The 13,357-nt window shown below is 38.5% G+C and overlaps 1 protein-coding gene across 1 annotated transcript; it reads right to left on the minus strand.

The window, feature by feature from the left end:
* Positions 1-2,477: 2,477 nt before the first annotated feature.
* Positions 2,478-3,209, minus strand: LOC101724851 (protein tyrosine phosphatase type IVA 1). The gene has a single exon (XM_004841298.3). The coding sequence runs from the start codon at positions 3,196-3,198 to the stop codon at positions 2,677-2,679; it is 522 nt and encodes a 173-aa protein (XP_004841355.1). The 5' UTR covers positions 3,199-3,209; the 3' UTR covers positions 2,478-2,676.
* Positions 3,210-13,357: the final 10,148 nt, after the last annotated feature.

Below are 13,357 nucleotides of genomic sequence, written 5' to 3' on the forward strand. Positions count from 1 at the left end.
CATTTACCAAGCACCTACCACATTGTGGGAGCTATTTTATGGGCTGGAGTTACAACATGGACTGAGACAGATAAGATTCTTGCCCTATCAGAGCTTACATTCTATGATCCCAAATATTTTCACTGTACCTGAAGGCCATGGAAGTATCCAGGATATGATGTCATGCTCAATAAATATCCCTCCTCCTCAGGGCTCTCTTTGGGGTAAACCTAGGAAGTTCCTTAGAGTCCCCTGCCCATCTTGATCACTCTGAAAACATCACTCTAAATGCTAACATTTGCCTTTATTCTAAGACTAGATTTCAAGCCACGGTAACATCTTGAATAGAGGTGGAAAGGCATGAAAGTTCATGGACATAAGAAATAGCCTATGACTCCTAGAGCAATCATTCCAGTCTTACTTGTGTGTTATTCAGTTGGTAATCATTGAAAAGTATGTCATGACTGTGCACTGCCCCAAATTCCCAATCAGCTCATCTCAAGTTGGGCCCAATCTTTGGTATTTGCTATAATCTCTACCCACAGGTGGGTCTAACATGTAACCAGGGTTGAGAACAACTGCTCTGGACTAGAACAGGATTGCATGAAGATGGGTCAGATTGTGAGGGCCATGAATAGCATGCTAATGAGTTTGGACTTAATTCTGTAAAAAAGTGAAGGGCTATAAGAGGCTTTTAAAGATGCATGGGTGACATGCTCAGGTTTATGTTAGAAAGAAACTGTGGTGACAGGATGAAGTATAAATTGGAGGAAGAAGAAACAACAGGCAGGTAAATTTGGGCAATATTTTTAAAAGTCCTAGGGAGAGATAATTAAGCCTCAACAAAGCCTGTGGCAACATGGCTGAGGCACTAGAACTGTCTTGAGAAACACTGGTTATCTATCAATGGACTTGCAACAAATGGTGACTCCAAATGCAGGGGTTTGAGAGATGAAGAGAAGAATCACAATTGATTTTAGGTTTCTAATATGGCTAATGGCTAAAAGAATGACAGTATTAACCAAGGGTAGGAATGTGCTAAGTATGTGCAATCTAGGTTAATTAATCATTCAATGGAGCCATTGTACACAAGACTAAAGTTCTGAAAAGAAGACAGTTAAAAACCTTTTGAAATTTGAAATTTAACAACCTTATTGCACAACTTATCCACACACAGAATTTGCATTTTTGTCTTTATATTTTCCATAATACTTAGCCTTTTTTAGAGGGTAAAAATGTCTGATAGGTAAAGAAAAATAAGATTCAAAGGACACTTCTAACAGGCTTCCTGACACAGGACTAAGTTTCCATCCTTTTATCCTTTTATATTTATTTCATATTAATCTGAAAAATGTACATAATTTCTATATAGCACTATTGCTTTTATAATTCAAAGCATAAACTCCTTTTCTTTTTTTTTTTGGATTTCATTATTTATTTAGATGTTTAAGCTCTTGCACTAAGTTTTTACAAGCTGGTGAACACTGACAAATTGTTTGTCCCACAGCACTATAACCACAGATTCCCAGACAGTATCAATATATGGTTGAACTAACATTAATACACATCACCATTTTATCAATTACATAATAGAACAAATTATGAAGTATCCAAATATTAAGTTACACAGCTCAAGAGGCATATAAAATATTAGATGTCTGCTCAATTCATTAGCAGAAACTCACTTCTGTTTTTTGCAAGAGGCTGGGAAAAGGAAAAAAAATCACACTGCAAACAAAAATAAGTTGGTACACAACTTCTGATAAGTACGGAAAAAATTACAAGAATTTCAGAAATTTTATGATTAAGAATTGTTCTAGCTACAATAACAAAGCATCTATACCTTTTAAAAAATATTTACTAAATTAAAGAGCATATTCTACATGTTCTGCACAAGACAAAGGCAACATTTTACTAAAAATATTGAATAGCCCACTCCTAGTCTTTTTTCAGGCCCTCCCTGTTAAGTTGCACCTCAGAGTGCAAGCATTAAATTAACTGTAAGGCTTTTTTGTCTGAGACATTAAAGACATGTACTTCTGTAACAATGTAGATTTTCAAAATGGAGGTTTCCCAGAACAGCACAAAATAAGACTTGTAGAAAGACATTAAATAATCACCATAAGATTTGGTAATAATCAAAAAGAACAATCAATGTTTAAGCAAACCTGATGCATACTGGTTTGAGTGTGAGATGTAAACATAAAGTGAGCAGGAAAATAGCCACATAGGCCCTACTGTGTTTGAAATGACTGAAGGAATAAACCACAGGCCTAGAGTATTCTTAGTTCCTGGAATTTTGGTTCTATGTGATACTAAAAATATAAGAGTATTGTGCTGGGTATTTTGGCACCCAATCTTTCTAAATTTCTTATGTATCATTAAGATTCTAGCATGGGAATATCCTAACTCAGTACTGGATGGTTTCAGGAAAGTCAATTGGTACAAATGATAAGCACAATTTAAATGCTGAACAGTAAGAATCTTGTAGTAATTGTCCAAATATGCTGATCATAACCCAAACCCAGAGATTGCGATTCTGTTAAGCTTGTGGGTAGCCTGTATAACTGCTTTGCAACGCTCCTAAGGAAGCTTTGTTAGACTCATTCACCGAGCCAACACATGGGCTAATCTGTATGACAGTCAGGTCCTGCCTCAAGCTGTACATCCAAGGCAGTCGCATCAGGCATCCCAGTTTTATTGCATGCAACAGTTGTTCCTGTGACCGTTGGAGTCTTTGAACAGCAGCCGCATTTTAGGACGATACTTCTCCAGATATGAGAGTTGCTTGCTGTTAAAAGCTCCGCGCCGCTCTTGTCTTATGAACTGTACTGCATCTTCGTATTTCATTCCACCTTCGATTAATGCTAGGGCAACAAGCACTGGAGCTCTCCCAAGGCCTGCAACACAATGGACAGCAATACAACAACCAGGTTCTTCACGAAACTTAATTTTTACAAGATTTAACCAGTCATCAACAATCTGGTTGGATGGTGGTGCACCATCGTCAAATGGCCAATCAAAAACATGGATGCCTTCCTTCTCTACAAGTGCAGTGTCATACGTTGCTTCACATACTCTTACTATTGTGGTAACTCCATACTTCTTAAGTTCCTCTACAAACTTGTTTAAGGTTGCATTGGTTGGATTGTGTGTAATGAGGAATCTCATGCTCTTGTACGTGACTTCCACAGGAGCTGGGCGGTTTATTCGAGCCATTATTAATTTAGTCAAAAAAAACTTAAGAGGGTTACGAAAGATTTTAAAACTTCAATAGAAATGATGCAAGAAACTGAAGTCTACTTCAATATACCCCACTTGAACTTCTCAGTTCTTTGAGTATGGTATTGGGAGTACTAGGAAATGAAATCAACCTCCTAACAAGAAGCAGCAATCCTTTAATCCAGTAATACTGAGGCAAGAGAAAGGAAGTGCACTAAGGTTTACCCCATCCAGGTCAGAACTCTTGTAAAATGCTCTACGATTTCAATTCACCATTTCTGTGTCCAGGTGAGCCTCTCTCATGGGGCTTCTTGGTGGAGCAGTAATGGATCTCTACAGTTCACTTGTCTGCATAGAGGTCGTGCTGTGCCTGGCAGTAATCTCCACTGCCCTTCAGAAACTCCATAAATGTGTGACCAAGAACACCACAGAACTGAGGAATATGTCTACTCATTGAAGATTGTAGCCTAATCATACAGCCGGTCCCGAGGCGGCGGTGAGGCGGGCGGCGGCGGAGGCGGGGGCGATCATAAACTCCTTTTCTTTATCTATAAAATTAAGTGCTAGTACCAACAACAACATGTAGTTGTCGCTATTTAAAGGGTATGAAAGTAAGGAGACATCTGACAGCCACATTTCACCCAAATTACTGTGAATGACCTCAGCCTGGCCACAGAGCGATTTCACTCAGTTTGTGTATGGAGAAAAGCTCATATGTTTGCCACTTGCTTCTCTAACTGAGCTATCAGCAACCTAGTGGGCCAAGCTAATATTAGCTCGCATGGGATTTATGTGGGTATTTTGTTGCTGTTTGGAGAAATGACCAGTTTACTTGGTTATATCGACAGCTCTACTGTAAAATTTGCTGGCATTAAAGGTCAAAAAGACCCAGTTTTCCTCTGGTTGCTTCTACCCAAAAGAGAATAAATCTGGGAGCTGAATCACTTCTCTGACAATAATTTATGAATCATGCATTGACTGTGTTTGAATTGAGAAAGGCTTTCATATCCTTTCCATTAGCTCAGATTAAGTTTTCATATAGATGCTGAGAAGCATGCTAGCAATATCCTCAGCTCATTTTTATGAAAATTTTATCAGTGCTTTTTTCTGTACTACACTCCAATTGGGATGTCTCAGAATCTAAAGCTCAGCTTTGGACATGAACTTCTCTCAACCTGGCTGGCTGCTGCTCTAAAGGTTTCAATATTTTATGGGCTCTGGCTAACTCAGCCGTGAGATTCAAGCTGCAGAGATTTAACTCTAATGTAAAATCATGAACGGATGAAAACTGGATGTCATAAGTAATACATCTACAAGAGCAGGATGCAGTTACCATTTTTAAAAGGGCTTTAAAAAGAAAACAACATTCTCTGTTCTGTCTTTATGCCCCAAAATGAAAAGCCCCTGAGCTATTGTACTAACACAGGGCCATCTTTTCTTGCCTGCTTTTCTTCAATTGCTGCTTAATTGTTGTGGTAGGCTGGAGTTATTTTTCCCCTCATAAGGTCCCCCCTCCACATGAAAGCCCCTAATGTCTGCATTCCATAGAAATGGGCACTATATGGTCCAGTGTGCATAGGCCAAATCCATTTCTTAGCAACTTCCTCTTTTTGTCTCAAAACTGATTTAAAACATTTGGAAAATCTGCCTATTCAGCTGAAGTGTTCTAGTGCATTCTTTCCTGGAAACAGGGGGGGTCACATGAGATCTGTCTGATGGACTTTTCTGCTGCAATCTATAGCCATTTCCCTCGAGCCCCACAGAGCCTGGCAGAGCAGAGGAGCTCTGTAATGGTTCCAATAACAATGTGTTCTTTGTGTGAAAGAATCCAGGAGGAAGAGCTGGGGTAGACTGGTCAGTAGCAAAAAGTCATCATTTTTGTTCTCATTTATTTCTTCATTATGTGTCTTAAACATATTTTTAAACAATAAATACACTTTTCTATTAAACACCACCTAAGCATGCAAAGAACAAATACAGAAAGTCTTATTTTTAAAAGGCTGTGGTCAACGTTAAGTATTAACCTGCTTCAAGTTAGACAGATGATGGCAGGAATTGCATTGCTTGTGTTTGTACTTGTAATAAACGAGAGATGGTTTCTAGACACAGCTTAATTCATCTGCTCAAAAATGTCACCTGATATGGTACATACATTGGAACAAAGCTATCTCTGCTAGTTCCAAAAATAGCACAAAATCAACACTGCACTAAGTAACTACAGAATTGCAGAAATGCAAGAGAACAAACATTTTGAGTGAAGTGCCCCTGTCCTTCAGGGAGCAAGTCTCTAGCCACCCAGGGCAAAAAGATGATTATGCAGGTCTTAGGAGCTCCAGGGACCCCATGATCTTCCTCAAGGGACTGTCTGTGTTTCATGTTGAAAGTTTCGGATCCACCTTTGCATCAATCAAACCCAGCTCCTCTTGTTCAGTAGAACTACATGCAACATAGAAAAGAATTCTTTCACATTAACTGATATCCTTGAAAGTAGTCATAAAATTTCCCCTTTGATTTTATATTTTGTAGGATAACACTAGCTTCTTTAGTGTACAAAATTAAGGGCCCTTCTCATTCATGTACTCACCAATGTCAATATTAAAAGTCCCAACGAGATGTGGCTTCAAATGAGTTATTGAATTAATATGCCTTAATAATATTTTAAATATTATATTATACATATTAATAGTCACTAATATAATTAATGCTACTTTATGATATATTAAAATTAAATCAAAATTAGAGGCCTTGGGCCTACTGAATTGGTATGATATATAGCTATACCTGTAGATGCCCATTGTTGGTATGGATGAAAAATGCAACTTATGTTAGGCTAGAAGGAGGATGAACTGGTATGGACTATCTAGAGGAAAATAGCTCTAGCTATTTTCACATATTCATGCATACTTTGATTTAATAATTAAACTTCTGAAAATTTGTCCTTAGAAAATAATTATGGATATGGTAAAGATTAAGTTTAAAATGACCATTGCTATTGCTAGTGTTATTCACAATAATGAACACTGAAAACAAACCAGCTTTTTAACCATGAATGGTAAAATCAGTTGCCAAATAGTCATTTCATAGAATATGTTGAAAGTATTAGAAAAAGTATGACACAAAACTATATGCACACACACTGCATAAAATCTATTTTGTAAAAAAAGAAAAGACTCTATGGAACATTTATCATGCACTTGCTACATGGGCTAAGCACCATGCTAACCATTTTACATATGGTAAGCACTTTATATAAGTTATTTAATTTAATATTCAAAACCTATCCATAGGTTACATATTATTATTATTATCATCATCATTATTTTATGGAAAGGAAAATTGAGGCTTAGATAACTGAAATAACTTTTCAATCAAGAAGGTAGTGGGCTGGGGATTTAGCTCAGTGGTTCTGGCACCTGCCTCACAAGCGCAAGGTCCTGAGTTCGATCCCCAGTACAAAAAAAAAAAAGAAGGTGGCAGTACAGGACTGAAAACCATGTTCACTTGATGACAGACAGAGGTGTGTGGTTTTTAACAGTATGAAACACTGTTTATGCAAACATTAAAAAGACTAGAATAATAATCCATTATATTAACACTTGGTATACATGTTAGGATTACTATTGGTTTTTCTTCTTTAATTTTCAAGATATCTAAAATAAGCATTCATAATTGAGGGGAAAGAAGCTATAATGTGGTACATTTCTCACCGACTCTCATTTACACACACATACACACACGAAATCAGGCATGTGCTCAAAATATAATCTGACTTTAAACACATATTTGTTTGACTTTCAGAAGGTTGGTCCTCACCATCCTCTCTGGCATGTATGCTCCTGTGAAGAAGCTCTGAAAGATCCTACTAAGTATAGAGGAGTTTCACTTCTTGCCTTTGATGGCCACATTAATTTTTCTTTCCTTGTCCAATTAACATAGTTTCATTAGAGACCTTTACTACGAAAGAGATGCTGTAGCCCTCAGTCTTGATTCACAAAACAAATCACTCTTACAAACTCATTCCTGTATTCAAGCCTTATTTATAACAGCTCAGAATGTGCGTGCAACCTTCCTGCTGAAAGTGAGCTGCATTTGCTCCTTGTTCTATACATTCATCCATCACTGGCAGTAAGTGCTTAACAACTGGATGCTTGCTGCAATTCTGGGGATGATGATGATGAGGAAGATGATACATGAGGTAGGCACAGCCATTGCTCATTCTGCCACAGTCATGTTACCTACAGCAAAATGCAGCATGAACTATTTTAACTTGAAAGGAAGTAGATGTATATAGTGGAAAGGTGTCACATTTATATCTCTACTCTTTCAGCGAACATTTATTGAACAAATACTATGTGTCATGCATTGTGCTAGATGTTGAATCTACAAAGATGAATAAGGCCTGGTTTCTGCCCTAGTGGTGTTCAGAGTCTAGAAGAGGAAAGAAACTGAAAATATTATCTGAGGCTTTACTGTGAAGGACCTTGTTAAGGAGTTTTGATTTTATCCCTTGGAGGAGAAAGACTTTAGATGTTTTCAAGTCAGGTTATGACATAATATAATAATGTGACTTGCTTATAGAAGATACACTCTTACTACCTCTAAAGTATAAAAAATGGAGCAGAATCCAAGATACCATGGAATAGTCCATAGAAGAAATGATACCAGTCTGAGGTAGGGCAATGGGGATACTGATATAATATGACTATTGACCTGACAAGTCTTCCTAACCAGCTGGATTGGAAGGGCCATGAGTATGTGCTCAGACAATGCAATATCTCTACAGTGCAAATCAGGTCACACCGTCCCGTTGTCCAAAACATTTCAATGCCTCCTGTTTTAATCAGAGTACAACCCAAGCTCCTTTGGGTTGTGACAGAGCCTGTTGTCCAAAATCCTTCTGCTCACCTCTCTGATGACTCTGCCTCTTCCTCCCTTGCCTCTTCCTTACTCTCTGCATCCACAGTACACTACATATGAGCTTGTGGTCCTTTCTATCTTCAGGGGTTTTTCACAGGCTGCTTTCAGCTCCTGGAACCCCGTGCCTTTCCTCTCACCCCCAGCCCCAGCCTGAGCCACTTCTGTCTGGCCTTCAGGTCTCTGCTTCACTATCTCCCCTGCTGCACAGTGCTCCCCTTGCTACTTCTCATCTCGGTCTTGGGCACCTCAGGTATCTATCCATGGGCCTGTGCAGTCACCCTCACTGCAGCACTTCATACACTGTCCTGCAATGGCCTGTGGACATTCTTCCTCAGTACTTTGCAGGCTCATCTTTGTTGCTTTTCAGTATCTAACAATGCCTGCCACATGATATCCCGTCTTTAAATGTCTGACGAATAAATAAATGTCCTTCAAGGTTTAGGAAAACATAAGCATGTGGCCAGGAAACACAGGCTTCATGATTTCTCTATATCCTGTCTGGGTGGAGTCTGCAAATGAGGTCAATGTTTAATCAATTGATCCACTAAGTGCCGTTAAACTATAGCTTCTCATTCAGAGTCAGAGATGAAAGAATACTGAAGTTAGAATTTTCCTCAGAAAAAGAGCAAGCCCTGATATTTCAAAGAGAAGATGCTTAGATGAAACATACCCATCTCCTGGTTGTACTGGCAGGTGGGATGTTATTAGCATCCCTGATAAGCAAGGAGTTAGAGCCCAAGGCTCTTCTCTCTCTCACACTCTCTCTCTCTCCCTCTCTTTCTCCCCCCTCCTCCCTTTCCTTCTCTCCCTTCCTCCATTTCTCCCTTCCTCCCTCTTTCCTCTTTCACTCTTTCTGTCTCTATGTGTCCCCACAATTCCCCCTGCTTAAGCAACAAACTTAAGAGAAGGGAAATGCAATTACACAGTGCCTGTTTAAAATTTAAGAGGACAAAAATGAGTTGAGGGTTATTTTTTCTTTTTGTAGGAAACAAATTAGCCCACAGTAGACTTGTGCCTGCAAGCAGCCCATTTAATTTGGTTATTTCCTATGCCTTGAGGCTAGCTTTTCCCCACTAATTCTGCCAGCTTCTTTCCATATCAGGGCTTATCTACTTGCTATATCCAGACTCATAAGACAAGTGAGAGTCCTAGTTGTATTTTATCTATTTAATCATCCCATTGCCTTATTCCAGAAAGAATCTAAGGTGATGAGTCATTTTTATAAGCACAGTTTCTCTCTTAATTGATGCCCAGTGGTTTCAGCCAGTGCTTACTAAAGTTTTCAAACTGCACTGTTGTTTATAGTTAAAAAAACATTCATAAAATTCACATTTCTGATGTATTTGGTTTATTGTGGATATCAATCCTCCCCCAAACTTATTTCAAGTAAAATGCTTGGTTGTATTTCTGACATATAGGAAGGTACAAATAGGGGTCACTAGTGTTATTATTTTTTAATTATTAAATCTGATCTTTTATTAATTGGGACTTCAAATGATGCCTAACAAAATGCTTGTAGCTTAAATATAAGTATCAAGATTAAAATCTAGAGTGCCCCTGCTTAAGGCAGGTTTAGAGCCTCATCACCAGACAGCAAATGTTTGCAGTGCACTTAGACCTTGATGGTCTGTCTATCAGTGCTCTATCCCCAGGGAAGTCCAGAGGACTACTATCCAGGCCCCTGGGTGGCTTGGCACAAAAGAAAGAGCATGCACCTTGCAGCCAGAAGTCCTGAGTCTGCCACCAAAAATTCTGTAATACTCAGGAAAAATTATTTAATTTCTCTAAGTTTCCTCATCTATAAAATGGAAAACAATCTCATCCTTACAATGAGATACATAAAGCAATTATCCCTGTGCTGGTATATAGTAAATAACACTTATTAAAGTTTTAAGACTCCTTCTGAGCAGTACTGCAAAGCCATTCTAACTAATTAAAAGTCACACAAAACCCTGACAGAACATTAAAAGTGAATATTGGTACAATGTTAACAGTGAGTGTAATAAGGTCACTAAAGACTTCCAGGTGTATGCTGGAGATGAGAAATTTATATAAAATACATCCTTTTTGATATTTTTCCAATATCCTGGCAAGAAGAACCTTGGAGAAGAGGTATTGAGTATAAGAGTATAGTTCATTTAAACTCTGCGCTTGTGTCCGTCTTTGATCCTGGCTGTCTTTGGCCTTGTACAGTGGATGAGTCACAAGTGTATCCTGATTCTTCTATCCACTTGTACTCCAAGTTGGCCAAAGGGCTTGATGCTCAGCTGTAACCCCAATGCCTTCCACTACACCTTGTACAGAGAAGTATTCCACAAGTATTTGTTGAATTGCTGAATGAATAAATGATCTCTTCTTAGCCCAGACTGTCAGGGTGTTTGTTCTCAGCCAGAGGACCCAGCTCTCTTCATCTGCCATTCCTGGGAAATTTCTCACTTTCCATTTGATGATCAAAAAGGACATTCCCAAGGAAGGAACTATGGTTTGTGTGTGTGATCTATACATTGCTGAGTGAGGACTCTGACCAATTCTTCTGCAGCATCAAGATCCAGTCCATTTCTCTCTCTCTGCTAACAACAAAAACTATCAGACAACAACAACAACAAGAGTGGCTCAAGAAATAAACTGGTTGGGCTGGGGATTTAGCTCAGTGGTTCCGCCGCCTGTTGTGTAAGCACAAGGAAAGGTCCCGAGTTCGATCCCCGATACCAAAACAAAGAAAGAAAGAAAAAAGAAATAAACTGGTACCACAGATAGCCTTGTGAAGAGGTGGAGAAAGATGGCAACAATCTTTCTAATGTCAATTCAGAGAGAAATACCATTAGGGTTCTCTTTCACTCTTTCATCAAAGAAGAAAAGACTCTTTAGTAACAAAACCCAAAAACAACTACTACTGAGCATTTCAATTCCTGTTGAGAATTCCAGAAGACAGGTGCTGCTCAGCATGCCTTGCTATCCCCAAATTGGCAAGGCAGCTCTGCTGAAATGCTCAGAATGTTACCTGTCTCTGTAGACACATCATGACCAGTCCTGAGTTCTGGGCATCAGGGCTGTGTCCTTCTGGGTTTTACTATCATTTAGAAGTCATGTTTTCTGTTGTTTGTTCATTTGTTTGAGGTACTGGGCATTGAACACAGAGCCCTTACATGGAGCTACATCCCCAGCTCTTTTGTTATTTTTTATTTTGAGACAAGGTCTTGATAAGTCAGTAAGTTGCTTGGACTGGGCTCAAACGTATGATCTTGCTGCTTTGGCTTCCCTTGAGTATTTTTCCTTCCTTCCTTTCTCCTTCCTTCCTTCCTTCCTTCCTTCCTTCCTTCCTTCCTTCCCTCCCTCCCTCCCTCCCTCCCTCCCTTCCTTCCTACTTTCCTTCTTTTCATTCTTTTAATTCTTTCTTCATGGCAGGTTGAATCTTGCATAAAAGCAGACACTTTTAAAATATGGTTGTTTGGATTTCAGTATGAGACAATCCAATCCAGAGCACAAAACCCTGGCCACAGAATTAGCCATCCTGGGTTTTATTCCACCAGCTCTTTATGTAGATTTAAGTAGATTTAGCACTTTGGGCTTCAGCATTTTCATTGGTTAAAATGAGGTGAACCGGTCCAGAAGAAAGAGCCATGTACATTTAGTATATCAATTTCATCACACTTCATTGTTCTTGAATTACATAATATATTGTAATAGTTCCACTATGGAAACTAAATTAAAGAATATTTTAGCTTGAAAATATTTTTCTAGATCACTTTTCCAAATTATTATATAGGGTAAACCAAAAGTCTTTGTTCATCTATATTTAAAATATCCACAAATGTTTGTGCATTTTAACAAATAAGATAAGAACTGTAAATGGCATCTACAAGTAACTAGGGATATCTTTAACATTTATTGTGACATAAAGAGTAAGAACTGTGTTAATGCTCATGTGTGGAGAATCACTGATAACATCTTTTGAATGATAGATGCACAGTGATGCTGGGAAGATTCTACACATAGAAATAAAGCATTTGTTCCTCAGAATTCCCAGATATTAGCACAGGAAATTAACAAATCATGAATGAAAAAACCTCTTTTTGTCCAATTGTGATTTTCAACTCACTATTGGGTAAAAGAGAAGATGTTAAGAGAATGAAGTTCTTTGCATTTCTACTTGGAGTGCTTTCCTCATAAGCACTTGCTCATGCCCTGCCCCCCTGCAGTTTCAATGAAGATGGAATCCAATCCTCAAGTAAGTTTCTCCCCCCTGTACTCTAGTTGCATTGCTTCCTGTCTGATATACATCTAAATCTAGGGTCAATGCTTTTTCTTTTTTCTTTTTTTTTTTTTTTGGTACCGGGGATCAAACTTGGGAACTTCCACTTGCAAGGCAGGAGGCACCACTGACCTAAATCCCTGGCCTGATGCTTTTTCATTCTTTAGTAGATCTTTCTTTAGTAGATCCTTGATTTCTCCTTTCCCCCTGCCTCCTTCCCTTTTTCCCTTTAAACACACATAATTATCCAGTGCAAGTAGAATAATTTGCTTGGCCCTAATGCAACCTTTATTAAAATCCTATTTAATACAAAACAACTATAAAATGATCCATATCTGCAATCTCCATTATCTCTCCATTGTGCAATTTCTTAGCCTGCTAAATGTAATCTCTTACAGACTACTAAGATAATTACATAGTCCCCTAAAACTCAGTTCCCTTTTGTTTAGGGTTCAGCAAAATGATACCACCAAATGATCAGCTAAGCAGCTCGAAATCTTGGTTAACCATTTCCTCTGCATTCTGGCTTAAAATAGCTCAGGTTCTGTTCCATGTGGTCACTTGAATGTTACATTAATCAAAGTTTCCGTAGGTAACTCTTCTCCCCAAAAAGAGGAACTGAAAAGAGTTTAGTGAAAGGACTCTTCAGAGAAGTGGGCAGGGTTAGGGAAACCATCAAGAGATAATAAAGGACTCATGGACCAGCAAGAGCAAGGAGTCATTTTCACCCCTATGTTTTCGGAGTGTTATGAGATAAATTCTATCTTCCTCTCCTCCAAATCCTATTGAAATTCTATCCCCCAGTACCTCAGAATGTGGCCATATTTGGAAAAAGATCCTTACCTAAGGTGGGCCCTTGTGTTTTTTTGTTGTTGTTAAATTCTTTTATTGGTACATTGTAGGTATACAACACAATTACATTTCTCATTGGGAATTGTACCTTTACATAATGCATCTTGGTTCTTATTTTTTCCCCATTCCTAGCCC

Source organism: Heterocephalus glaber, unplaced genomic scaffold (assembly GCF_053883595.1).
Source record: "Heterocephalus glaber isolate CG9 unplaced genomic scaffold, H.glaber_assembly_v1.0 deba00001442, whole genome shotgun sequence".
NCBI lineage: Eukaryota > Metazoa > Chordata > Mammalia > Rodentia > Bathyergidae > Heterocephalus > Heterocephalus glaber.